At 45.4% G+C, this 26,360-nt stretch overlaps 2 protein-coding genes across 2 annotated transcripts in view; one reads left to right on the forward strand and one right to left on the reverse strand.

The window, feature by feature from the left end:
• Positions 1-258: 258 nt before the first annotated feature.
• Positions 259-8,123, forward strand: tubd1 (tubulin, delta 1). The gene is made up of 9 exons (XM_061217808.1): positions 259-416; positions 798-991; positions 1,295-1,442; positions 2,085-2,301; positions 2,694-2,925; positions 3,488-3,652; positions 4,411-4,536; positions 4,662-4,845; positions 7,078-8,123. The coding sequence occupies exons 2-9, from the start codon at positions 820-822 to the stop codon at positions 7,178-7,180; spliced, it is 1,347 nt and encodes a 448-aa protein (XP_061073792.1). The 5' UTR covers positions 259-416; positions 798-819; the 3' UTR covers positions 7,181-8,123.
• A 4,049-nt stretch (positions 8,124-12,172) lies between these two features.
• vmp1 (vacuole membrane protein 1) overlaps positions 12,173-26,360 on the reverse strand; it is a 39,685-nt gene continuing 25,497 nt past the window's right edge. The window contains exons 10-13 of the mRNA XM_061217477.1: positions 26,244-26,360; positions 23,622-23,683; positions 16,085-16,187; positions 12,173-14,840 (exon numbers count right to left, since the gene is read on the reverse strand). Coding sequence (XP_061073461.1) covers positions 14,697-14,840; positions 16,085-16,187; positions 23,622-23,683; positions 26,244-26,360 — 426 coding nt within the window. The 3' untranslated portion in view covers positions 12,173-14,696. The remainder of the gene's footprint in view (positions 14,841-16,084; positions 16,188-23,621; positions 23,684-26,243) is intronic.

The raw sequence follows: 26,360 nt of genomic DNA on the forward strand, positions 1-26,360 counted from the left end.
ACCATAAACACAATAATTATTATTAGTATCCTGTACAATAGGAACCATGAAATAACTTTTGAGAACATACAGTTACCCTTTTCCGTAGATTCTTTCCCCTTTTCCAACTTATTTTCCACGTTTTGTACCCTTTGCCGCGGCCTGGAGCATGGGGCGGGGTTACACTTGGGAAACATGTAACCCCGCCCCACAAGCTTTGTCATTGGCTGAAATAACGTCAGAACTCTTTTGACGCAGACGCAGACTGTGTTTAGTCCCAAGAGCGCAGCCTTTGAAACGGAAACTGTCAGTTGTTAGCTAGCCTAGCTAGCTTTAGCTAAGTTAAGACTATGGCAGCCAACTTTGGAACAAAGTTGAGCCAGGGCGTTTGTGTGCACTAACGATGCATGCCATTTTTTAAATAGTTTCTCATAATGGTGAGTTCGCAAGCTAACTACTTTGGAGGTTAATCAGTGTGTGGCTGCTAGTGAACGTAGTATAACGTATCTAGCTAACAGTTAGCCAACGGTAGCTAGCTTGCTATCTAGTTACAACATGGCTACTTAGCTCTTATCAGTCTTGAATCCAAAAAGTCTGTTTCTTAGCCAAGTACAATATCTGATATAGCGTCTTGTTTCACCTTTACCTTGTTAACGTTAACTTAATGGATAGTTAGCTAGCTAGGTGTCTAACTCTGCAGAGTGTGCTAAGCAACAGTATACACAAACATGCGTATTGTTTGTCCGTGCTTTTTTTTTTCTAACGTCGACCTCCATTTTTAGTGTTTTGTAGTTAGTTAAAATGTGTTTTGCTTCTAGTTGTAGACTTGGAGACGGAAATATGTCAATTGTGACCGTTCAACTGGGGCAGTGCGGTAACCAAGTCGGCCAGGAGCTGTTCGATGTCATCAGCAACGACACTCACGATGCGCAGCGATATAAACCCAGTGCCCTTGGAAAAGCATACCATGTCTGCAGTCAGGAAAGGTTTCTCCACGAGTCCATAACGGGAGGTACAGTTTCATAAGTTACACTAGATGGCTGAGTAAAAAAAAAAAAAAAAAACTGCATCCAGCCTTAAAATTGATTTACTTTCATTTTAAGAGCAGCCGTTTAAAATATATTTATAGGAACATTAGTCAAAAGATGCAGAGAGATACGGGGTAAGGGCATACTATGTTAACTAATAACTTAACAGGAAATTAACTGCATTGTAATTCATTCCAATGTTAAATTGTTGATTGTTCTGTATCCAACACAAAATGCACAGGCCCTAAGTATTAATCACTGATGTACTGGATGTGCTCTCTGCACAGAGCTGTCTGCCCGAGCTGTCCTCATTGACATGGAGCCCAAGGTGATCACTCAGACCATGGCAACAGCTGCTAAGTCTGGCAGATGGAAGTATGGAGATCAGTCATTCTTCTGTCAGAAACAGGGCTCTGGAAACAACTGGGCAAATGGGTAAGGAATGACATCACCTAGCTGTGTTTCCATGCCCCACTTTCCACACGAAAGGGACTAATTTCACTGGTTAAAAAAGTCATGCTATTCCAGCTAATGGCATCTTCCACACCATTCCTCAAAGGCTTCCCCAGAGAACACCCCATCTGGAAAAAAAAATGCATTCTACAATGTTGATATGGAAACAAGGTAGCACACATGGTTGTTATGAATTCCTTGTCACGGATGGGGGCTGCATCAGTGAATGGCATTTATATAGCGCCTTTATCCAAAGCGCTGTACAACTGACGCTCATTCACCCATTTATACACACACACACACACACACACAAACAGCGATTGGCTGTCGTCAGAAGCATTGGGCGTTAGGTGTCTTGCTCAGGGACATGTCGACACCCAGGGTGGGATTGAACCGGCATCCCTCCGGCTGCCAGACGACTGCTCTTACCGCCTGACCCAATGTTGTCGCTCCCTGTCGTTCATATGGAATGTGCTATGCACTGTGGCTCTGAGGCCATGTGGTATGCTGAGGCGTATGCTGAGGCGTATGCTGAGGCGTATGCTGAGGCGTATGCTGAGCGTATGCTGAGGCGTATGCTGAGGCGTATGCTGAGGCGTATGCTGCTGCTGCTGCTGCTGCTAGGTTCTGTGTCCACGGGCCACGTCACGAGGAGGCGGTGGGGGAGCTGGTGCGCAGGGAGGTGGAGCGCTGCGACCGGCTGGCGGGAATCCTCACCCTGATGAGTGTGGCGGGGGGTACGGGCTCTGGAGTGGGCACCTACATCACCCAGTGCCTCCGAGACGCGTACCCGCACTCCTTCCTCCTCAACCAGCTGACCTGGCCCTACGGCACCGGGGAGGTGAGGGACCCAGCGCTCGGAGAGCCCACCGTGTTTCCCTCGGCATGGTGCCTGCATGGCATCTCATACTTTCATTCAGTCATAGAAAGTATGTTACAGTTTCACCATTCAGTATTACATTGTCACCAGACAAGGAATTGAGAAAATTCCATACATGTTGGATGGAGAGATATAGGAGAGAACCAATCCCCTGCTTATGCAGACTCCGAATGAATCTGGACCCTTGATAGAATTTATTTTTGCTATATTATAACAGCAAAGTAATTCAGTGTTTTTAATTGAACATTTAAACATCAAGCCCTAGCTTGCTTTAGTCATTTATGCAGTGAAGTTGGCATTACTGCTATGGCAAACTGTACTTCTGTTTTTGATCCTTACGTCTCCCCCTGCAGGTGATCGTGCAGAACTACAACTCGGTCCTCACGCTGTCGCACCTGTACCAGTGCTCCGATGCCATCCTGGTCCACGAGAACGACACCGTGCACAGAATCTGCGCCCAGCTCATGAACATCAAACACATCTCCTTCAGCGACGTCAACAAGGTCATCGCCCACCAGCTGGGCAGTGTGCTGCAGCCTGCCCACACAGCACACACACACAGCCAGTACAGCAGGAACCCTATGGGTGAGCACAGCTACTGTGTGTGTGTACGAACGAACAGCAGGACTGTGTGCACCAAACTAAAATATACAGTGCCCCCATAATGTGGACAGAGACCCATCTTTCATTTATTTGCCTCTATACTCCACAATTTGAGATAAAAATAATAATAATACGGCTTGTGGTTAAAAACATTATTGAGGGCACCGTAGAGATCGGGCAGTCTGGTGTGCCATCTTAAGTTCAGAATCTGTGTTAAAGCTGTGTGCGTGCGTATGCGTATGCATGCCAGTCTGGAGTCACCCTGAGCACAGATTCCATTTTAAACCTGTACTCTGTGCATGTGTGTGTGTTTAGGGGAACTGATGACATGGCTTGTGTGCCCCCCTGAGCACAGATTCCATGTTAAACCTGTACTCTGTGTGCATGTGTGTGCGTGTGCATGTGTGTGTGTGCGCGTGCGTGCTCGTGTGTGTGTGCGCGTGCGTGTGTGTGTGCGTGCGTGTGTGCGTGCGTGTGTGCGTGTGTGTGTGTGTGCGTGCGTGCGTGCGTGCGTGCGTGTGTGCGTTTGCATGTGTGTGTTTAGGAGAGCTGATGGCCGGGCTGGTGTGCCACCCTGAGTACAGGCTGCTGAGTGTGTGCAGCGTCCCGCAGATGCCCAGCTCCTCTCTGGCCTACAGCACCTTCACCTGGCCTGGCCTACTCAAACCCCTGCGCCAGATGCTCATCACCAGCGCTAAGATGGAGGAAGGCCAGTGTCACATGCTCACCGCCGCCCACTGTTAAATTCAGCTGCTGTTCTGTAGACCTTAGCTGCTGTTCTGTAGACCTTAGCTACTGCTCAGTAGAGCTTAGCTACTGTTCTGTAGAGCTCAGCTACTGTTCTGTAGAGCTCAGCTACTGTTCTGTAGAGCTCAGCTCCTGTTCTGTAGAGCTCAGCTACTGTTCTGTAGAGCTCAGCTACTGTTCTGTAGAGCTCAGCTCCTGTTCTGTAGAGCTCAGCTACTGTTCTGTAGTGCTCAGCTACTGTTCTGTAGAGCTCAGCTACTGTTCTGTAGAGCTTAGCTACTGTTCTGTAGAGCTCAGCTCCTGTTCTGTAGCGCTTAGCTACTGTTCTGTAGCGCTCTGCTACTGTTCTGTAGAGCTCAGCTCCTGTTCTGTAGAGCTCAGCTCCTGTTCTGTAGCGCTCTGCTACTGTTGTTCTGTAGCGCTCTCCTACTGTTGTTCTGTAGCACTCTGCCTGTTTACAGACTCATGCTGTTCATCACCCCATCTGCTTTATCAGAGAATCGAAAGCCTGTAGTTAATTTATCTGTTGGTCAGGCATGGATTTGTGTGATGAGTCTAGCTTGTGCTGGGGGATATTTCAGGACATAAACCAGGATTACTGCGCTTCAGTCCATGAATGGGTTCCGGGTTTTACTCAGTGCAGTTATCCTGCTAACTCAGTAATCCTGCTTTGTGAGACAGGACCCTGCTCATGTTAAAGTGGCGGTGTGCCCCCTGCAGGCATCGACTGGCAGGTGCGTGCACCCCCTGTGGGACAGGGGGCAGCACAGAAACTCAGTGGCTTCAACACCTCCCTGGCCAACCTCCTTATACTGCGAGGCAAGGATGTCTCCAGTGCCAACGCATGTAAGCAGCCCTGTTCCTGCTGGCCTCATCCCGGGGTTTTCACCAGCACAGCACTGCTGCTTTTAATTAATACACCTCTTTCTGTTCCCAAGTGGATGCTTACTTCTGTATATTTTGGGATGCAGGTGGCTTTCTCGACCCGGCGCTGTATTGCCCCTGGTTGCCAGCAGGGGGAGCCTTTAGCACCTGGAGATCACAGCTTCCCTTCAACAGATATGAGAAGTCAGCTACTCTGGTCAGCAACAGCCAGTCTCTGCTGAGGCCCCTGGACCACATGGTGGGAAAGGCCTGGAACATGTTTGCGTCCAGGTGAGAGTTCAGTAAGGCAGTGCATGTATGACGGAGTCAATGAGCTTTTTGGGGAAAAAATCTGATCATTCAGTCAGTTGTGTTTTGTTTAAAAGTTAAAAAAATAGCAGAAAAAAGTCAGCATTCTATAATTCATGCTACTTCTCTCAAATGCAGTACATATGTACTTTTCTGCACTACAAATCAATTAAAAAAACATTGCACACACCTGAAAGCGCATATCTGTGTTAAACCTCAGTTAAGCTGAACTATAATCCCCACTGTAATAAGCAGTATACAGTACTGTGGCATATGACTGGTTGGCTTGGTCCAGATTCCATACATTACATTACATTACATTAATGGCATTTAATGTAATGTACAATTTCAACTGCTACCAGTACAACAAAGATAAGGACCAGGGCCAATTTGAATTATTATTATTATTATTATTATTATTATTATTTTAAACAAACAAACAAACAAACAAACAAGCACAAAAGTATGACCAAACCCCTTAACTAGCCAAACACTGCTTACCTAGCCGAACTAAAAATACTGATACACAAAGTAAATCACAGAAAGACAACATTAAGGTTCACAGGGAGGTAGGGAGGGACGGGGAGAGGTGCTGCTTGAAGAGGTGCGTCTTCAGTTTGCGCTTGAAGGTGGGAAGAGATTCTACAGTTCTGACCTCAACGGGGAGTTCATTCCACCACCGTGGAGCCAGAACAGACAGTAGTCGTGAGCGTGAGGTGGAAGTTCGGAGAGGGGGAGGTGCCAAGCGGCCTGTGGAGGCTGAACGAAGAGGTCTGGCAGGGGTGTAGGGTCTGATGATTTTTTGTAGGTAAGCTGGGGAAGACCCCTTAACTGCTGGGAAGGCTAGCACCAATGTTTTGAATTTGATGCGAGCCATGACAGGTAGCCAGTGGAGGGAAGTAAGCGGGGGGGTGACCTGAGTATTTGGGAAGGTTGAAGACTAGACGAGCTGTTGCATTCTGGCTAAAAACAAATATTCAATCACTTGACAGGTATGCAACTAGTTTCAGTGATTAACACAGTGATAAAAACAAACTAGCTCAAGCCCTAACCTCTGCTGTGTAAAATAGCAATTACAATTATACTTCACCACGTCTAGTAGACGGCCTGCAGCGATACCAGCACACCTGGTTAAAATTATTCACTTACTGACTAACGATAACTTTCCCGAGTCTAATATACTCCGCGTCGCTTTGAGCACACCTATTTGAATTGCCTACAATCGCTTACAAGGAATATCAAATCAAGGCTAATCTACTGACAAATTCCAGTGCTATTTATAACAAACGTTCAATGACTTGACAGGTATGCAACCAGTTTCAGTGATTAACACAGCCATAAAAACAAACTAGCTCAAGCCCTATTCAAAATAGCTGTTCAAAATAGCAATTACAATTCTACTTTACCACGTCGTAGTGGACGGCCCACAGCGATACCAGCACACCTGGTTAAAATTATGCCATACCAGGCCATGTAACAGGATGAGTGATCCAGCAACCCCAGTTTACTGCTCTTGGTTTAAAATGTATAGCAGGTGATTCATCATGGGGAAATGCATGTCTTTGTGGTGTAATTGCATGGGGTGATAATTGAAAACAGGATAATAGTATTAAAAAAATACATTTCGCCTTGGAGTAACTCGTATTAGCAGTGTCTCCTCAGGTTCGTTCTGACCATTTCCGAAAGTGTTGTTTCTGGGAGGAAAGTTCTTACTGGAACAATATGTGCATTGGACACTTGTTGGGGTAGATCAGGTCATCTTGCGTAAGTGTATGAAAGACTGTGTTTTGTGGGCCTGTTCCACACCGGCTCGATCCAGCTCAGCCAACTCAAACCTGTCCACCCTTCTCCTCCCGTTCCACATTTATGAATTTGGCCCCTGTTGATCTGCTCTGCTGTACACCTTGACCCGCTCGAGTTGGGTTTGGTTTTGTCGGAGCGAGGATATTTTATGAGGGGCCTACACGCACATTTACTGCAGCAGTTTATCTTATCTCGCTGCTGTTAATTCCAACAAAATGGTGGCACCTTGAGACTGTAATCCAAGCCTTGCGCTATGTGCTGTGTCATCAGTCCTGAGCACGTTGTGTGTATCACTTTCCTTCTCTCACAGCGGACTCCTGGGTTTAACTCAGAGTCCTGCATCCTCACCAGGGCTCCACACTGACGGCTGTATGGTGTGGTCACTCGAGCTGTGTGCTTTTGGTTTTGCAGGGCATACGTTCATCAGTACACCAAGTTTGGAATCACAGAGGAGGATTTCCTGGACAGCTTCACCTGCCTGGAGCAGGTCATATCCAGCTACAAACACCTGTGATCAGAACACCTGGAGCAGGTCACATCCAGCTACAAACACCTGTGATCAGAACACCTGGAGCAGGTCACATCCAGCTACAAACACCTGTGATCAGAACACCTGGAGCAGGTCACATCCAGCTACAAACACCTGTGATCAGAACACCTGGAGGAGGTCTTATCCAAATAGACACCTGTGATGAGAACATCTGGAGTTGGTCATCACCAGATAGACACCTGTAATCAGAACATCAGAAGGAGGCCATATCCAGATACAAACACATGTAATCAGAGCATCTAGAAACGGATAATTACTTGATGTAACTGCAGACTGAGCTGAATCTCTCACACTGAGCTGGATAATGGCAGTGTCACTGTACAGACTGCAGACTAAAGCTGAATCTCTCACACTGAGCTGGATAATGGCAGTGTCACTGTACAGACTGCAGACTAAAGCTGAATCTCTCACACTGAGCTGGATAATGGCAGTGTCACTGTACAGACTGCAGACTGAGCTGAATCTCTCACACTGAGCTGGATAATGGCAGTGTCACTGTACAGACTGCAGACTGAGCTGAATCTCTCACACTGAGCTGGATAATGGCAGTGTCACTGTGCAGACTGCAGACTGAGCTGAATCTCTCACACTGAGCTGGATAATGGCAGTGTCACTGTACAGACTGCAGACTGAGCTGAATCTCTCACACTGAGCTGGATAATGGCAGTGTCACTGTACAGACTGCAGACTGAGCTGAATCTCTCACACTGAGCTGGATAATGGCAGTGTCACTGTGCAGACTGCAGACTGAGCTGAATCTCTCACACTGAGCTGGATAATGGCAGTGTCACTGTACAGACTGCAGACTGAGCTGAATCTCTCACACTGAGCTGGATAATGGCAGTGTCACTGTGCAGACTGCAGACTGAGCTGGATAATGGCAGTGTCACTGTACAGACTGGAGCTGAGCTGGATAATGGCAGTGTCACTGTACAGACTGCAGACTGAGCTGGATAATGGCAGTGTCACTGTACAGACTGCAGACTGAGCTGGATAATGGCAGTGTCACTGTATAGACTGCAGACTGAGCTGAATCTCTCACACTGAGCTGGATAATGGCAGTGTCACTGTACAGACTGCAGACTGAGCTGGATAATGGCAGTGTCACTGTACAGACTGCAGACTGAGCTGGATAATGGCAGTGTCACTGTACAGACTGGAGCTGAGCTGTCACTGAGCTCTGCTCTGTGGCTCGGCGTAAACCAGAGGTGTAAATCACAGCTGGGATTTTCTCCCCCTGACACACTGGCTGCTGTCTGCAGACCGGGCTTTCCGTTTCCACACTGTCCTTCACTGTGTATCCGTGACGCAAATCAAGATGTCATAACCCTGTTTATATTTTCCACATTCATGCATTTGGCAGACTTAATATTTATATATTTGTGTGCGCTTATTCAATGCGTTTTGTAAAGATGATTTGTTGAAGTGTTTTGTTAAAATGTTTGATAAATTATTGCAAACTAAGATTTTATAATAACATGATAGAAATGTGGAAATTGTGTACTAAAGCTCTTGAATGAGTCTGTCTCTTCTAGTCAGTTTCAGTGCGTGTTATGGTTGGAAAGGGGAGTAGGGACAGCTGACAAATGTGAATGGGCTCAGATCAGTCAAAGATGGTGTCCAGATGGAGAAGCGTGATTTCACTTCCTTTTCTTTAGGGCGGTAGAAGTGGTGGACTCGGTCCCCCACCCCTATCCACACTAGCTGTCCTGTGGTATTTTTGTGGACTTACTGTATACGTTTAAAATCTGGTTTGTGTGTTAAGTGATTCACTTATTTGAACCAATCAGTGTCTTTTTTTTTTGGAGAGAAAGCCTTTTGATTGGTGATTGACAGTATACAGTACAGTAGCTCCCTCATTATTCACTATTCAGTCGCGTCTTTGCTTACAGAGCTGATAATAAATTCATTCAGCCTGTCTCCGATTCCACTCCATTACTCACGAGTCTAAAAACGACGCCGCTCTTCTGAGAAACAGGGTAGCAGTGAGAGAGCGCCAGCGCGAGCTGCTCTTCCCAGCAAGGCGGCTCGCGGCTCGCTGATGACACATCTCGCCGTGACCGAGTTTTTTCCAGTACGGGTGAGAACGCGGGTCTGCAGCGGGAGAGGAGGGGAGTCTGGTAAAACAGTCATAAGAACCCTTTCCATCAATGTCATCCCACCCTGACCGCCAGACACAACACAGAAACGGCCCGCGAGGCAGAGAACCGCTGCTCTTCGCATTACCAGCCGCTTTGATGATGTCACCCCCGTCTTTGCGGCTGGGGTTGGTACTCCCCTGCACACTTCTCTGGTAGTCCACAGATGATGCAACTTCTTCAACTTTTTTTTTTAATTGTCTTTTTTTTTTTTTTTTTTTTTCCTTTCTCCCTCCTGACCTCAACACTGTACTATGGTTTCCTCTTCAATTAGGCCAAGTGGCAATATCCTTGACCAATAGTTTACATTACATTACTTTCGTTCAACAGAGGCCGTTATCCTGAGCAAGCTACAAGTAAAGAGAACATAAGTACATCCACCAGGGTGGCAGGCCGGGTGAATAACATTCCCAGACCAGCCTGCAATATCTGTGCAAGCTACGGTTTATAAACCTAGGACCGTAATACGTACTATACCATTCACATAATGGTATAGTACATGGGTCCTTTGACCATGTCTGGGTTGTGACCTAGTACAGGTGAACAGCAGTGTCAGCATAGGAAACCAGGCCTTTGAGAAAGTAGGTTACTGTGTTCTTACCCTGTCCTGTGGTGACAGGATGCCACTGTTTGTGACGGGACAAGTGTTTTCTGCAGCGACCTCATGTTTTTGACAAAATGTTTTTTGTGGTTTTACCGCCAAATGTTTGCTTGTGCTCTTCTGGTGAAGACGATGCTAAACGGTCCTCTGGGCCTGGGAAGAGGGATTTGCTTAGCTCTACCTCTGAGCTACCAGCAAGTGAACCAGCCATGGAAGAAAAGAAAGCAACCCGTGCTCATTTTTCCACCTTTTTATGCTGGTATAACTTTTCCTGCTGGGTGATATATAGTGTGAGAGGGAAGGGGTGTACCAGGGAGGTTGGGATCACAAAGTCATTATTTATGGAAAAAACTGTATTTTTTGTAAAATTACAGGCCTCCACACTATTGCACAAAGGTGTGAACTCTGCTGACTGAAGACTCGCTTTTCAAGCTTCTGTAAAGACGGCGAAATTAGACGGCTGAATTATTTGAATGTGTGTAAAATTATAAAGGGCAAATTAAATCATTTCCAGTAGAATCTAAAAGATTAAAGATTTAGACTCAATATAATGTACAGCCCTAGGGGTTTCCCCTGAATAATAACTTCCATTTTATCTGCATTTTTCTGCTGTAAAATGTTTTAAAATCATCAGCCCTGGCTGTTAAACTGTGTGCAGTCTGGGAAATAGGCATGCGTGTAAATCCTGGATCATCTTCAAAGTGTGTTCCATCACTTCCAGAATTCCCACACCACCTGTAGTTCCTCCTGTGCGGTTCACTGATTTCTGAAGAGTAGTTTTGTCTAAGAGATTGAGTAATGGGCTCTCGCAAGAGGACGTTATTTATCGTTTCCGGTTTCCACGGTGCCACGATCGACTGCGTCTTCGCCTAAACTGATCTCCGTTGGTACTGGCCGAATGAGTACAAGAGTGATAACAACGCCATGTGCACACTGGATTAGTAGTGGAGAGTGGTAAAGCCTTCTAGCTGCTGCCTGCCAAATAGGTGCAAACTGGCCAATCGCACACAATGAGGTCATTTTAAAAACAAGGCAAATCCCCACCTTGTAATTTCAGTGAAATGCTCAATTTTCTGGAACAAAAGGTTTTGTATACTGGCTTTACTGGGGTTTTGGCAAGTGTGCTCTCAGCTACTTTACAATACAGTATGTCCATTCATCTAGGAAAAACCTACCAGATTAATCTGCAGATGCTGGCAGTGTGCCTCACGTGACTTCTTGTTCCTTGTAAAGACCCAAAGCCGTGTCTGCTCATTGGAGTAGGAGTGTACCTCCATCGCGTTGACTTTGGAACAGCACCGCCAATGTCAAAATAGTTGATTAGTGTTTTAACCTTGCCAATTGGCAAGTTTTTATGATTACAATTGTTTCCATTTGCCTGGATACACATGTAGCTGTTTTGTTGTATTGGCTCCAAAATATATTATGGAAACACTGATGGAAATGTAGCTATAGGCTATTGAATGTATATTCTGGGGATTTCCAAGACTTGTGTACATATTGCTGTTTTACTCAATTTATCAACCTCTCCTCGTCAGATTCTGCACTGGTGATGCATATGGAAATGTGCTTCTGGTTTCTCGATGTGGATTACACTGATGGGCAGAATATTTGCAGATAACAAAATGACCTTCAAACCATCCCTACGAATGATTTCTTGAAACCATTTTTCAAAACACTTGAACACTATAGACTCGTCTCATAGCCTTCATCCTGGAAACGAGCCCATATCTCTTTATTGATCTATTTGTAATGTTTAAGTGACCTTTACAGTCCTATCTCTTCAGCGATCTATTCGTAATGTTAAACTGATCGTTACAGTCAAATCCCTTCAGCGATCTATTCGTAATGTTTAACTGATCGTTACAGTCATATCCTTTCAGCTATCTCTTTGTAATGTTTAAGTGACCTTTACATTCATATCTCTTCAGCGATCTATTCGTAATGTTTCTGAGCTTTACAGTCCTATCACTTCAGTGATCTATTCTTAATGTTTAAGTGATCTTTACAGTCATGATAAAGGTACCCAAAGCTCTAAACCTACAACCCCACAGTTGTACACACTACAACTGTCTGACAGCCTTCACCTATTCTGTGGCCAGGTTCACACAAAAACACCAGCACAGATGCAAACAAAAGTTTACTGCACCTTGCTTCCGAGTCCACGTGTGTATCCGTGTGGTCGCAATGCAAGAAATGAAACAAAGACACCGCAGATATTGAGTAACTGTTTATTCTGGGGAAGATGTATGCAAATGCGTTTAGGAGGTACAACAAAAATTTGCACATTCAAACACAAACGCTCTCTCACACACACATGCACGCGCACGCACGTGCCTGCACACACGCACAGGAACAGATTAGGAGGGGCACAGAGGGGATCTTTGCTGTAGAACAGAATGTGCCGAGAGCTGCCAAGACAAACACTCCCCAAACTAACCAACTCAAAAACAAAGAAAAAAACAGACCATACCGTATTCATCCACAATTTTCACAACTCCAAAACGTTTCCCCATCTTTGCTGTCCAGAAAATATAAAGCATATTTCTTCAAAGGTTGTGTCACTCATGCAGGATTTTACAGTCAGAAAGCCATGCCAAGAGTCACTTGATATGTATTACAAGTGGAAAATCCAAAAAGGGGGAAGAAAAAAAAAAAAAAAACATGAAGTAGAGACAGAACAGAAAGTACACAATGTGTTAGAAAGGAGAACACATGCGCTTGCAGTGTTCACCTCAACAACCACAGACCAGCAGAGATGGGGAATTAGGCTAAGCTAAGAATGTGACTGGTGTGTTCCACAGAAGTGCTGAAGAGGCCTGAAAGGGAAGCCAATTCAGGTATTCTCTAGAATCGCACTGATGAACGCACGCACACACACGCACGCACGCACACACACACACACACACACACGCACGCACACAATCAGTGGTACACTACATCCACAGTTAATAAAAAAAAAACTGTTCCGCTTGAACTCCAGCCTTCAGAATATTACCCAAAAAGAAAGAAGCACAAACAGCCGAGACGCTGAAATGGGAACTTTGTGTGACATTTTAATTTAAAAATGAGAAGCTTGTAGGATGAAGGAGCCCAGAATGTCAGGCAGCCTACAGACTGTTGTCGCCATGCAACTTAACAGCCAACACCAGTCTGATAAGCTACCGGACAGGACGGGAGAGTGAGTCAAATCTGTATATGCCGTGGTCAGACCATGGTCATGCTGCAAGTAACAGTGGGTTGATTTCTCTCTCGCGCGCGCACACACACATACACACATACACACACGTCAAAAGTAAGCAAAATCCTTGCCCAGCCACACAGCTTGAATCAATGGAGTGTTCCCCTCTTGGTATGAGAACACTAGTACAGGCTCTTTGAGAGGGTTCATTTAAGGTCACAGGCCCAATTTAACCAGTCCCTTGCTTTGATTTCCACAATAATAACACACATTAGCTTCATTACCTTAAGGATCCCTTCACAAGCAGTTAAGATTAAACTAATCTCGGATCATAAAACTGTCATGCTCCAACAAGCAGACAGTAGTGATGACATCACGTGGTGCAGCCACTCCTAAAGACTAAAGGCACAAGCTTGGAAATTCAGTGCAGAGAACAGGCCCCAAATGCAAGCCTTCATTTCACCAAATTGCATAATTACAGTTTTGGCAGTGAGCAGGCAAAGACGGGAAAGCACCAAACTTTACACTTACCTTGCTAATGCAATGGGAAAGAAAGCACTATATATCCATGCTGCCTGTTAAAAGTCAGTTATGTGCATCGCTGAACTGCAAGGACCCAAGAATCTAGAGATACGACTGCCAGTTAAGCCACTGAAAATTCAACGGATATTCAAAAAAGTATTTTGAGTCTTGAATTCCTGAAAGTTACTATATATATTTGTTAATGTTATTACAGCTTGTAAAAAAAAACAAAAAACTGACAAATCCAGACAGGGACTGATCCAGGCAATTTTATAAATTCTGACCAAAGTTCAGTTGAAATTTACAGGTTAAAAATGACATTAATATAGCAGCACTGTATGTACAACTACAAATGAGTGAATAAAGTTTATCTTTTTTTTTTCCTTTTTTTTTTGGTTCAAAATTATGTGTTATATCACTGATCAAACATCTGAACCGAACGGTCATGAACAAAAGTATTTACAGGATGTGCAAACTGTATAAATACCGTGTCTGCCCGATTTTCTATTGCTATCCTGTTGAGACTGACCGAAGAACAGAATGACAGACACACATAAATGGAATTAATCGAAAACAGAATTTAAGCCCTGAAAATCAAAAGGTCATGAGCCGCACCAGAACAATACGCCACCTATCCAAATCAGCCAAACTCATCTCTACAGTTGCACATCGCAATCAAGTAAAATAAATCAAGTTTGCCGGTTAAGAGCTGTGTTCACTTCAATGGAAGCAGCACTCACTATGTTGCATAAGCCCTTGCAACAACAAGTACCCGTGCCAGCAACCAGCTTTCACACTGCTGCTGATGAACTGCTTAATGACTAGAATATCATTCACATCAGTACTACAGCAGATCTCAAGTAACGCACACCCAATGGCAACCCAAAAAGACGGAACATAAATACACCCAGACGTCAAATATTACCAGATTCGCAACTTCAGTTTCTTGAAAAAGGAAAAAAAGGGAGTTGGAAGAGTCAGTTTTGTGGTTGGGTTGTGAGTGAGAGCAGGAGGCAACGGGCTGCGAGAGGGGGAATGTCACTGCGTCTTCTCCTCGGCGCTCTTCTGCTGCTGGGTCCTCTTGGCATAGCTCTGTGCCATGGAGTTTATGATGGAGCAAACAAAATAGCACACCATGATGATCACCACTTTCTCAAACACCCAGGACAGCCAGTTTTCCCCCTGTTGAGAGAGAGAGAGGGAGGGAGAGGGAGAGAGGGAGAGAGAGAGAGGAGACGTTTAGTCACTAAAACCTCTGGAACACAGATAGATCAAAGAGGATCATTCCAGCCTTCATGTAAAAAAAAAAAAAAAAAGCTCTGGTGCACAGACACCTGATACAGTTTCTGAGCTGCGATACATTTAATATTATAAAAGCTATTCTGTGTGACACTGGAACGTTTTATTCCATAAAGTTAAAGAGCTCTTCGTTCTCTTCTCTCTCTTAACTGCCAGGGCTTTTGCGTTACTGGCTTTTTTTTTTCCTTCTGGCAACGGACTTTAAAAAAAATCTTCTTTCGCGACCCTCTCCGTAATAAGGATAATAAAAAAGCGAGTGAAATATAAAGCAGAGGGAAGACGGACGGTACGAGACGCGTGAGGTCACCGAGGCGGCGCTCCCTTTGTTCCAGCCTGCGATGGATTAGCACGCCGCGGCGCGCCGTTAGAGGGCTACGCGCGAGACAGGAAGTCTCCCGTCAGAGGCGCGCGGCGCTGCGTGACTGTGCGAATCGAGCGGCCGCCCCTCCCCTCCCGGGCCTCTCTGTCCCCGCAGTGGGTTCAGCGAGTTCACTACCAGCTCCACAATGCGTTCCACATTCAGCCCAGCTCAGCCAACACTTCCTCCGCCAGAACCCTCTCTCACTGCGCCTCAGTACAAAAACCCGCCGCACTGCCTCCGATACCGAAACGCTGTCGTAACGAGGGTGAAACAGTTATGATAATATAATATACTTAATAATAATATCTGGGCCTTCACAGAGCTTTCCTGATAAATAATTAGCTGTACATATCTCTTTTTTTAACAATTGTTGTCTCGACTGTTCTGCTTTAGTATGAATGCTACATTCTCAGTGTTTTTGTTCCATTTCAAAAGATACAAAGTGGAACAACAATAATGAATATGAACTGAAACATATCCAACTACATGTACAGCTACATGCACATTACATGCTGGAACATACCGTAACCATTCTGTTTATCTGGTGACAATGCACTATATGAACTCCCTAGAACTTCAAAAAAATTTTCTTGTCACACAAAAGCATGAATACACACGTTCTATGATGAAATAAGTTGAAATGATCATTAAATGAGTCAGCATTTTTTCATGCAGAACATGTGTTTGAGGAGGAGAGGCAAGGAGAGAAGGTGAGGAGAGGAGAGAGACAGGAGGAGGGCAGAGGAGAGAAGGGCTGTGTGCTTACCGCTGGTGTTGCCTCTCCGGCTCGGTGGTGCAGTTTTGCGCGCTGAGCCTCCAAGTAATCGCGGAAAGGCTTCTGGAGAGAGGCACCCACTCTGGGCACGGCACTGACATCCGCCCGGTCCCGGAGAGGAAGAGGAAGAGGGGGAGGAAGAGAGAGAAACACAAACACACACACACACACAGCAAAGTTACATCGGAGCTGCTTACCGGTGGAGGCCCAGGCCGGAAATAAAGAACTGTGCCCTGAGCCCGTCTGCTACAGCGTGTCAGTGAACACACCCACACTCCACACTACCATGGAAACCAAGGGCTGTGCCGTGCATCAGCTAATCCTGACCGACAGGAGGAGGAGGGGGAAAAAAAAAAATTAAAAATGAACAAAAAATAAATAAATAAAAATGAGGTAAAATAAAGAGTTGTGCGCTGGATGCGGTCCCAGCCAGTCCCTGAGTGAGGAGCAGACTTGAGGCAGGCTGAGCTCAGCGAGTTCAGAGCGCTCTGTCCCCGTAGTGCAGCCAGAGAGAAATGAATGAATCTGCACAGCTCTCACATTTATCATCGGTGGTTCCTGCAAGAACTGGTTTCGGCCAATTAATGAGGAAGTGAGTTGTGCCTGTGTCATCTCACTGCATTTTAAAAGAGGTGGCCCCGCCCATTTTACCAGGAGAGAAAAGAACAGAAAAATGAGGCGTGTTTAAAAAAGACAGCCCATATTAGGAAATACTTTAACTGTTAACAGCCCCCCCCCCCCCACCACAAACTCCCAAGGAAGCAGGGTGGGGAGGGGAAGGGGGGGGGGGGGTTGTATTGTCTTATCCTCTGTCCTATCCCTCCGAGTCAGAAGTTCAGAATTAATCACAACAACAGAAATCAAATGAAACGCTAAGGACACAACCACCTTCCCAGAATTACTGTATCGTTGCCATATTGGCTCCATATTTTCATTATTAAAAGGCTTCTTCAGATATCATAACAGACAATACAGTATGTGGTATACTTCTGGGCAGAGAGTAAGTCTGAACAAGCAGTGCAATGCTAAAGACTGTAGGTATGGCTTTAATCATATGTCCTCATAGGCATGTCCACGGTAAGTTCTGCCTAATCATTCACCAGCTTCAGCACAAAGGCAGCCCTGAACGGAGGTGACCTCAACCACAGCCAGGCCTGGGAGCTCAGAGCCAGGCCTGGGAGCCCATGGCGACACACCACTGGATGTCAGGGTGATCAGAGAGGGGGGGGGGTACAAATGTGTGGCCCATACATTCAGACACTGAGCTCACAACGCAGGGGATATAATCACCTGAGGTTTCTGCAATGAAGCATCATCAACTCATGCCCCCCACGCTGACCAGCTCACGGTCTGGAAATGTGATCGCCGCTCCATCAGGGATATGGAGTAGCCTTCATAAAGTCGGTCCCTACAGTGCTACTCCTCTCGATTCAGACCAGTGAGAACACTGCCACGTGCACGGTCTCAGCACACAATTCACCAGTGACCCTTATTTTCATTTTAAACTCTTCACTTTTTACATTGTTGCCTCGTCGCTGTAGTTGTTGTTTTTGTACCTGCGTTTATTTCACTTAATCTTTGAGATATTTATTATTTTATGTCTTTTTATTAAGTTTTTAAATGCTGCTAATTTACATGTTCAGAAAACTGCTGGGCAAATACAATGCACAGTATTATTATCATCATTAAAGCGGCACTAAAATCTGAAAAGCTGTTTTCATAAGACAGAAGAAAGAGTCCACAGAAGCCACAGGGGACAGGAGCTTCTCCGACGTCAGGTTCAAAAACGAGTCTCCTCCTGATGAGCAAGAACAAGTCTCACCACGACACTGATGACCGACGATAGCAAAAGGGGAAAAAATGTTAAATGAGCTGGACATGATTTTAAACGTGGCTGAGTAAATGCAACAGAAAAGCAATTATTTGAAATCTGAAAACATATTTTCTCAAAGTAATTAACTGAGGATTAGGCAGAGATGACCAGGACCACCGTCAGCGGGGGTCGACCGGGTATGCCTTCGCTGTTACCGGAGGAGGGGGCACAATGTTCTGTGAGCTTGTGGTAAATATTATTGTCCAGGGCACGGAAAAAATAAAATAACGCAACTCTTTCCCAGGCCCGGGAATTTCACTCAGCAGCCCTTCAGACTAGAAACTGTATCAGTGAATTTACATCGATTCTCTTGTTTTATATAAAATATCACATCAACTCCCCCCGTGGCAAAGCAAACCTTTCCACAAAGTACATTTTCTAAAAATGAAAGTACGTTATTGGCAGTATCTGCCTTTCCAAGTTTGAGTAAGAGGTGATTCATTCAGACAGACTGAACAAACTTGCAACTGAAGCCGTCCGTGTATCCGTGTCTTCAGACAACCGTAAGAGAAACATTTAAGAACCGCCTAATTTACAATAATAATTTTGGTGCACAGACCCATACACAGTATAATGTATATATTATAACCGGCATATTGTAGACTGTAATGCTAAAGTATACAACCTAAATGATACAATGTAATATGATATACAATGAACTTTCAAATGTATTTTCACTTGGAATGCCAGCTTTCTTGCTGCCCATAAATTTCCTACATTCTGTGAAATATAAGAATCATGAAAGTATCCGAATAGAATATCTATTTTCAGGTATTTGAAGTAATGCATGTATACGACATAAAAATGTGCACAATATTACCTTATCGTGTGACATGAGAATTTCCTTCAAGGCTTCAGTACGTAGAATCCTGAAGAGCAGAATGGCGTCTCACTAATCTCAGATATTGTGTGACCTTCCTCAAATAATCTCCAGGCTAAAGATGAAGGCCCCCGCGGCACAGGAAACACTGCGCGGAATCCCCGTGATCTCAGGCCCGTGATTGGCCCAGGCCCCGGCACTTTCCCGCACTACAGCGCGCTAATTCCCACCTGGCGGGTCTTCCTGCCAACACTCATCACGAGGCCTCCGCGGCTAACGTTTAGCAACTTCCCATAATTGTCAATGGCTGGAAACGCATTGTTCCTGGTGGCATTATTAGTCCTACACGCCAAACGGTCATAAAGCTGCGGCCATTACTCATTTGTTTTGTGTCTTGCTTTTTTTTTTTTTTTTTCTGTGTTGCAAAACACTGTCTGACCGACAGACTGAGTGACAGACTGAATCTGGACCGTGTACTGAGGTCTGGGAGAACGGTCACCATCACTGTTCCGTGTTTCCCTCAGTCATCGAAAAGGAACGCATAGTGAAGTAACAATATATCATTACGTTTTTTTGGGGCAATACAAACACCAGCATTTCATGAAAACATAAAAATTCTGACTTTTACTTAAATGTAATATAAGAAAATACGTTTCTGAACCTTGACCCTTAATTAAAAAAAAAAAAGTGTACTGCAGTCCCCCCCCCCTTTTCAGTAAACCCCACGAAAAGTGTTAGCCAATCAGGGAGTCATTGGGAAGGATGAATGGTTTAGTGCCACTTTGTCCCATCTCAGTGGCACTCCATCACACACACTGGCGGGGGTGAGAAAGCGGGAGAGCTGATGTACAGGAAATGCAGCCATGAGCTCACTGAGCCACGGCATCAGCGGCCTGACCTCACCGCTGTCCGCCGACCCCAACACGCGCGTTGGGCGCACACTTCCGCACCGGCGGGCACGTCCTCCGGCCTGCAGCAGCGCACACAAGCCGGCCCCGATATTATTCACAGACGGGGTTACGGAGGGCCCTTACCGAGGACAGGAAGGTAACCGAGTCGCTGTTGCCTAGTCACGTTTCCTCAAAACAGCTCAAGGTTGAGGCTGGTCTTTTGCTGGATATGTGGAATGAAATCCAGTCAGCCATGACTACAAGTTTCAGTGCGCACTCACCGTTTCCCCGTCTGTGTGTACTCTGCGGCCGAGTCCTCCGTACAACACAATCGAGTTATTATGAAACTAAAGTAACAACCCTGAAACCTCCATGAAATGGTCAGAAACAGCTGGAAAAGTTGTGCATGTGTGGGGGGAGGGGTGGGGGGGGGGGGGGTGTTAAAGTTCCTATTCGAGGTAGAAAATCGTGATGTAATTACGAACACAAACTGTACGTGGTCTGGAAAGAATATCTGATTTTGAACATTCAAAAAAAGTACTACTACGTAAAAATGTTATATTCCTTAAATATATGTGGGCCTACACCAACAGTGAAGCAAAAGACAGAAGCAGGAAAAGGCAGTTATGATGTTCAAACACCTTTTCAAACAGAAGTACTGCTCGCTTGTTTTTAAATGGAACCAATCAGACGGCCTTCCTCTGGAAACCACCGACCCTCAGCTGGGGGCCCCTCCTTCAGCCGAAAAGGAAACGGAGCTGAGGGCCTGAGAGGGTTAAACTGCGCTGCAACCACCAGAAGTCAGAACTGAAATTAGCTTTCTTTTCGCACTGCTGATAAAGAGATTCTCACAAAAGTCATCAGCTCATTTCCTCAAGACCAAATTCCACACAACATATGTCAGCGAGAAGGCCCTGCTTTCATCTCCTCTGCAAAAGCCCCACAACGTCTGAAACCTCAGGCCCCAGCCCCATGTACCCATCCTTAATCAAACCAGCCCACACTGTAAAACCCTCACCACCAAGGAGGCCGCAGCCTCGCCTGCTGAACCAGGACAGGGCCCACTCGGACACAGCACTACACAGACAGAAATTAAAAATAAAAATTGTGCCGAAGTTCAACGGATTGAGGGGAAACTTGATACACTTCTGGTCTTTTTCTAGCTCATGAAGAGAACAGACCATTCAGTTATGTCTGTGACAGCAGTCTGAGGGGGAGAGATTTAAGTGCCTTAAATGACTCGACCCCCCCCCACCCCCCCACCCCCCAACTCCCCCATCATACCATATAATGAGTCATATCTAAATGCACAGAAGATCACGCTCAAAAATGCACTTCATACAGAGACCACGGGAGACATTATCCCACAGCAGTGCATTTTTACAATCATTAAAAATGCATCAGAAATCTGTTAAACACTGTGGTTTTTCAACCCATAGACCATCATATATTGCCTTGCTCACAATGCGCAGGATCCCCTTAAAACCTACAGATCACAGAGCAGTTACCAAAGTGTAACACTTGGCCTTGGCTGTTAACCTATCGTGTAAAACTTTAAAATTTAGGGAATTTGTGCAATAAGGGGTCCGATTTCCCCCAGCGTGATGACAAACTTTCAACTCAAACACCCCTCAGGACTCAACTGTTTTTTGAAACTGACAAAGACCAGGAAGACTTATGTCAACACACCATGCAAACTCCCCACATCAGCAACCACTCGCCCCATTTAACTGCACCGGAACATTAATGATCACAAATCTGTTAATTAATTTACAATGATGAGAAAAAGGAAACGCTAAGAATACATGAATTTTTACCGAAAGATGACAACACGCTTCCCGCATAAGGTGGATCGATAAGAACCAAGTACCAAGTGTCAGAACATTCTTATCCAGTCATTACTCACTACAAGGCTAATTTTACTTGGTGAGCAATCCTATGAGATCACCATAGGAAACGATCAGCCTGGTTCCCATACATTAGGCCACTTTCTCCTCGATCAGATGATTCTCAGAAGCTCCTTGGAGCACTGATGACAAAACTCTTTACCAAAGAATACGACAACATTGTCTTTTTTAAACCGTCTCTGGATTACAAGGCGGGCCTGATCTTTTAAAGGATGTTTGCATGTGCGGATAACCGACTTAATAGAGGTCTGGAACACGACGTGATAAGCCAAGAATCTAAAGACCTGAAACTGGTTTCAAATGCAAACTAATACTCTTAACTAATACATATCTGACTGCTTCCCGAAATTTTACCGGTTACATTTTGGATTTCATTAGAAAGTAATTTTTTTTATTTACAAAAAATACTAATGAAATGAAGTAAGATTCACGCTGTGACATTTTCCCTCCACGCTGCTGCGTGTGGACGCCAGGCGTGGCTCTGATTCATCGACGCGGCTGATGAATGAGTGTAGCGCCGAGCTGGTTTCGGGTTGAATGAGAGCGGAGAGAAAGTTCATTCTGAAACCCCCGGTGGAAGGGCTCCCTTTGATGAAGTGGCGGGGCGGGTGGCAGAGCGCGGTGCGGGACACTCCCCGCGGCAGGTGTGTAAACGAGGCTTCCTGCCTCAGCGATTCATATTTCCACGCGCTCGCCGCAGAAACCCGCCCCCCCCCCCCCGCGCAAACAGCCCCTTCGCACAAGACCGGCGTCACGTCCTCCGAGCACGCGGCCTCGTTAGCAGCGAGGGGTTAGCGAACGAGGGGGTTAGACATATCAGCACGTCCAAATAAACTCTACGACTTGGGTCTGTTGCAAAACACTCGCTAAAGGACTGATTCTCAGTACAGTGGGACTGACATCAGCCTGTGCCAGGGAGGGAGGGATGAGTCCATGACTTATCAGCATCCCTCCTCCAGGATGAATGTTCACCATACACATCGATGTTTCCATCATCATTTCAGGTGGGGCCGTTCACTGTGTCCATGCATTCAAGAGAACTTGGGGGGGATGATTTTGCATTGCTTGAGAACAGAGTGAATTTGAATCACAAAAAAACGATTTTTAGGTACATAATTGTGAATAAACGCTATAAAACGACCCTGCTCGTAGACATAGTCTCATACATAACATCGCTGTACAGGCTGTAGTTGGTTTTCTTGCTTTAAGCCACAACCTCTTGCCGTGATACTGTACCTGCCACTGCAAAGCTGGCAGTTCATCAGAAACTTAAACTTTCATCTTTCATCACACAAAAAAACAGTCTGGGCCAACTGAAAAGATACTAACTGAATTACATCCAAAAATAACATCAGAAGCTTTGGAGCTACCCTCAATGGCAATTCCTGAGCTACAAACCGAACAGGAATCATTTCTTGATATGAATGCTAATCCTATCTTAGATATATTTGCAGAATGAACAGGTGTGCTAATTAAAATAAAGTTTACCCATGCGCAGCCAATTTCCTTTACTGGACTATATTTAATGCAAGTGTTACCCTTGAGTACTTCATATATTTTGGTTATATAATGAACAAACAACTGGGCTTTCAAATAAAACAAATGTATGACCTCTGTAATGATTCAAATATTGCATATGTATTGATCCAAGCACAAATGCACCATAATGCTACAAAAATGAATAAAAAAAATAAAATAAAATAAAATAATTAAAAAAAAGATTTAGCTGGAACTAATTATTAGACAGTCAATGTGCACATCACTCCACTGAAGTACCATTATTTTGAGCATTTATCTTTGCGAAAATGAAATCATCATCAACCATCCGTCTTCGAGTGTCCTCACACCCTTCAGCACGCTTCAGTGCAAAAGTGCCAAACGGAAACAACACACACAAAAAAGGAAGTGTACGTGTCTGATGGCCCCTTTCACCAACTCTTTCAGGACTGCCAAGAGCCTACCACAGCCTTTTCTTCTCTTTCTCTTTTAAACCGTCCTCACACAGAAGGTGGAGTGACCCAGAGGTGGTGTTACTCACCCGATCAGGGACACCATCTGCTCCACGATGTGCCTGCTGAAAGTTATGATCACGAACAGTTTCTGTGGGAAGAGGAAGGGGGGGGGGGGGGGGGGGGTGAGTGCAAGATTAGGGTCGCAAACATAGACAGGATGTAAACAGATAACCATCCATTTTCCTACACGCCGCCATTACTAATACACCATCATCTCTCTTGTCCTGATGGAGGCTGTCTGATGGGTGATGAGGCAGGCTCGAGTCTCCACTGGGGGTAAACACAGACTGAGCACCATGACACATGTCTGCCAGCTAATCATGGCAGGAAATTAAACAGCTCTGGGGGGCTGGGAGGGGTGTTTTTCATGCACAAGGCCTAAAGCACAAAGGCTCAGTTCCTTTGGCCCCACAGGGGTGGGTAAACGTGCATGAGATCACGGGCCGGCGGTACAACTGCACAACGCATCACTTCTAAAGAACCTACAGTGGTAAGACACACACGGACAGACACCCACGCACAAAGACACAGACAGACACAGACACAAACACAGAGACACACACACACACACACACACACACACAGACAGACACAAACACACAGAGACACACACACACACACACACACACAAACACAGAGACACACACACACACAGACAGACACAAACACACACACACACACACAGACACACAGAGAGACACACACACACAGACAGACACACACACACACACACACACACACACACACACACAGAGAGACACACACAGAGAGACACACACAGAGAGACACACACAGAGACACACAGAGACACACACACACACACACACACACAGAGACAAACACACACAGAGACACACACACACACACACAGACACACACAGAGACACACAGAGACACACAGAGACACACACACACACAGAGACACAGAGACACACAGAGACACACACAGAGACACACACAAACACACACAAACACACACAGAGACACACAGACACACACAGACACACACAGACACACACAGACACACACAGACACACATAGACACACACAGACACACAGAGACACACACACACACAGACACAGACACAGAGACACACACAGAGACACACACACAGAGACACACACACAGAGACACACACACACAGAGACACACACACAGAGACACACAGACACAGGCACAGACACACAGAGACACAGAGACACAGAGACACACACAGACACACACAGAGACACACACAAAGACACACACAAAGACACACACAAAGACACACACAAAGACACACACAAAGACAAAGACACACTCTGCCTGTCTACAACCTGATGAGTCAGAGCTCTTGACTTGGCAAAAGGAAACGTAAGAGCCAATCAGAGACAGAATCTGTTAAACAACTCATCAACCTTTCATCTCACATTCTGTCCCCTTCCTGGAACAAAATGAAGAGAGAATAAGCTATAGCTTCAAACAAAAGACTACAGCTAAACATGAAAGGGCCGATGTCTTCGTCATTTCACAGACACAACTCTTTACCTGAGAGGGTCTTTTTTTAGATTCTTTAGCACCACTGCATGTGTAAATTGTATACACACAGCTGTGGCAAAGACTATAAGATAGACTTTATTGAACCCTGTGGGGTCATTTGTCCTTTGCATTTGACCCATCCTAGTTGCTTAGGAGCAGTGGGCAGTGCAGCACCCAGGCACCAACTCCAGTTCTGAGCCCAGTGCCTTGGTCAAGGGCAGTGGCAGGAGTATATCGAACCTGATACACGTCTTTCCGCGTGGGAGGAAACCAGAGGACCCAAAGAAAACCCACGCAAATCCTCATTTCTGCTAAAGCTAGGCAGCTAAATGCACAAGAAAAAACAGACAATAGGATATGAATAGTGAACGAAAGGCCTCATTCTGTACATAAAATGGGACAAGCTATCATATGACAAAAGATACAAAGTGCTTTAGATGAGTCATACTTCTTAAATACCAAAAATATGCCAAATGTAGAGTTTCTTGAGACTGAACTTTAAATGATTTTTTGCGTTAAGTTAACATTAAAATCAGTACTGAGCCACTCAGCTTAAAAATAATAATAATACAAAAAAAAAGGACCTGTCTCTGAGCTCCATGTAGCCCTGTGCCCCTAACGGTCTGGAGGCCAGAGGCTCATTACATTACTGGCATTTGGCAGATGCCCTTATCCAGAGAAATGCACAAGAAAGTACATAGCCATAACCAGGAACAAGTGTGCTTAAAGACCCTAGAGGGAAGTACAATTTAAAGTGCTAAGAGTGCAACAAAGATAAGGACTAGGGCCTATTTGAAGAGAGCACAGGTCAGCTGTGCAACCTACAAAGGAGGACTGGAACAGGCTGGTTGCAGGTACATGGGCAGTTAACCAGATGGGTCACTCTCCCACACAGGCCAACACTATAGCTGTGGATCTCCTGGCCAATCAACAGTGGCATGGTCAGGTCTGTGATTCTGGACCAGAGGACATGACACTTAAGTGGGGACCGCCTGCTTTACGGACCAATCAGAAGGCCAAAGCCTCAGCCACCATACTGGTGTCAAGCGCGCCGGATGAAGGTACAACAATTCACAAATTCATTTTATTTAAAAGGCGTTAGTAAACTAAACTAGCTTTTCGGCTGTACCTGGATGTGCATCTTGATGACGGCTTTTCCAATGAGGGTTGCGCCAAAAAAGGTCCAAAATGGCACCAGAAAGTGTCCGCATGTGATCCCAGCCAGATCAAACAGGGGGTTGGGAAT

This window comes from Conger conger, chromosome 13, assembly GCF_963514075.1.
Source record: "Conger conger chromosome 13, fConCon1.1, whole genome shotgun sequence".
Classification (NCBI taxonomy): domain Eukaryota; kingdom Metazoa; phylum Chordata; class Actinopteri; order Anguilliformes; family Congridae; genus Conger; species Conger conger.

What these genes read in the sequence shown, in the direction of transcription:
- tubd1 (XM_061217808.1), top strand. Translation starts at nt 820, where the DNA reads ATGTCAATTGTGACCGTTCAACTGGGGCAGTGCGGTAACCAAGTCGGC. An exon ending in GGCCCTACGGCACCGGGGAG is followed by an intron (nt 2,302 to 2,693) that starts GTGAGGGACCCA and finishes CTCCCCCTGCAG; the next exon opens with GTGATCGTGCAGAACTACAA. An exon ending in GTACAGCAGGAACCCTATGG is followed by an intron (nt 2,926 to 3,487) that starts GTGAGCACAGCT and finishes GTGTGTGTTTAG; the next exon opens with GAGAGCTGATGGCCGGGCTG.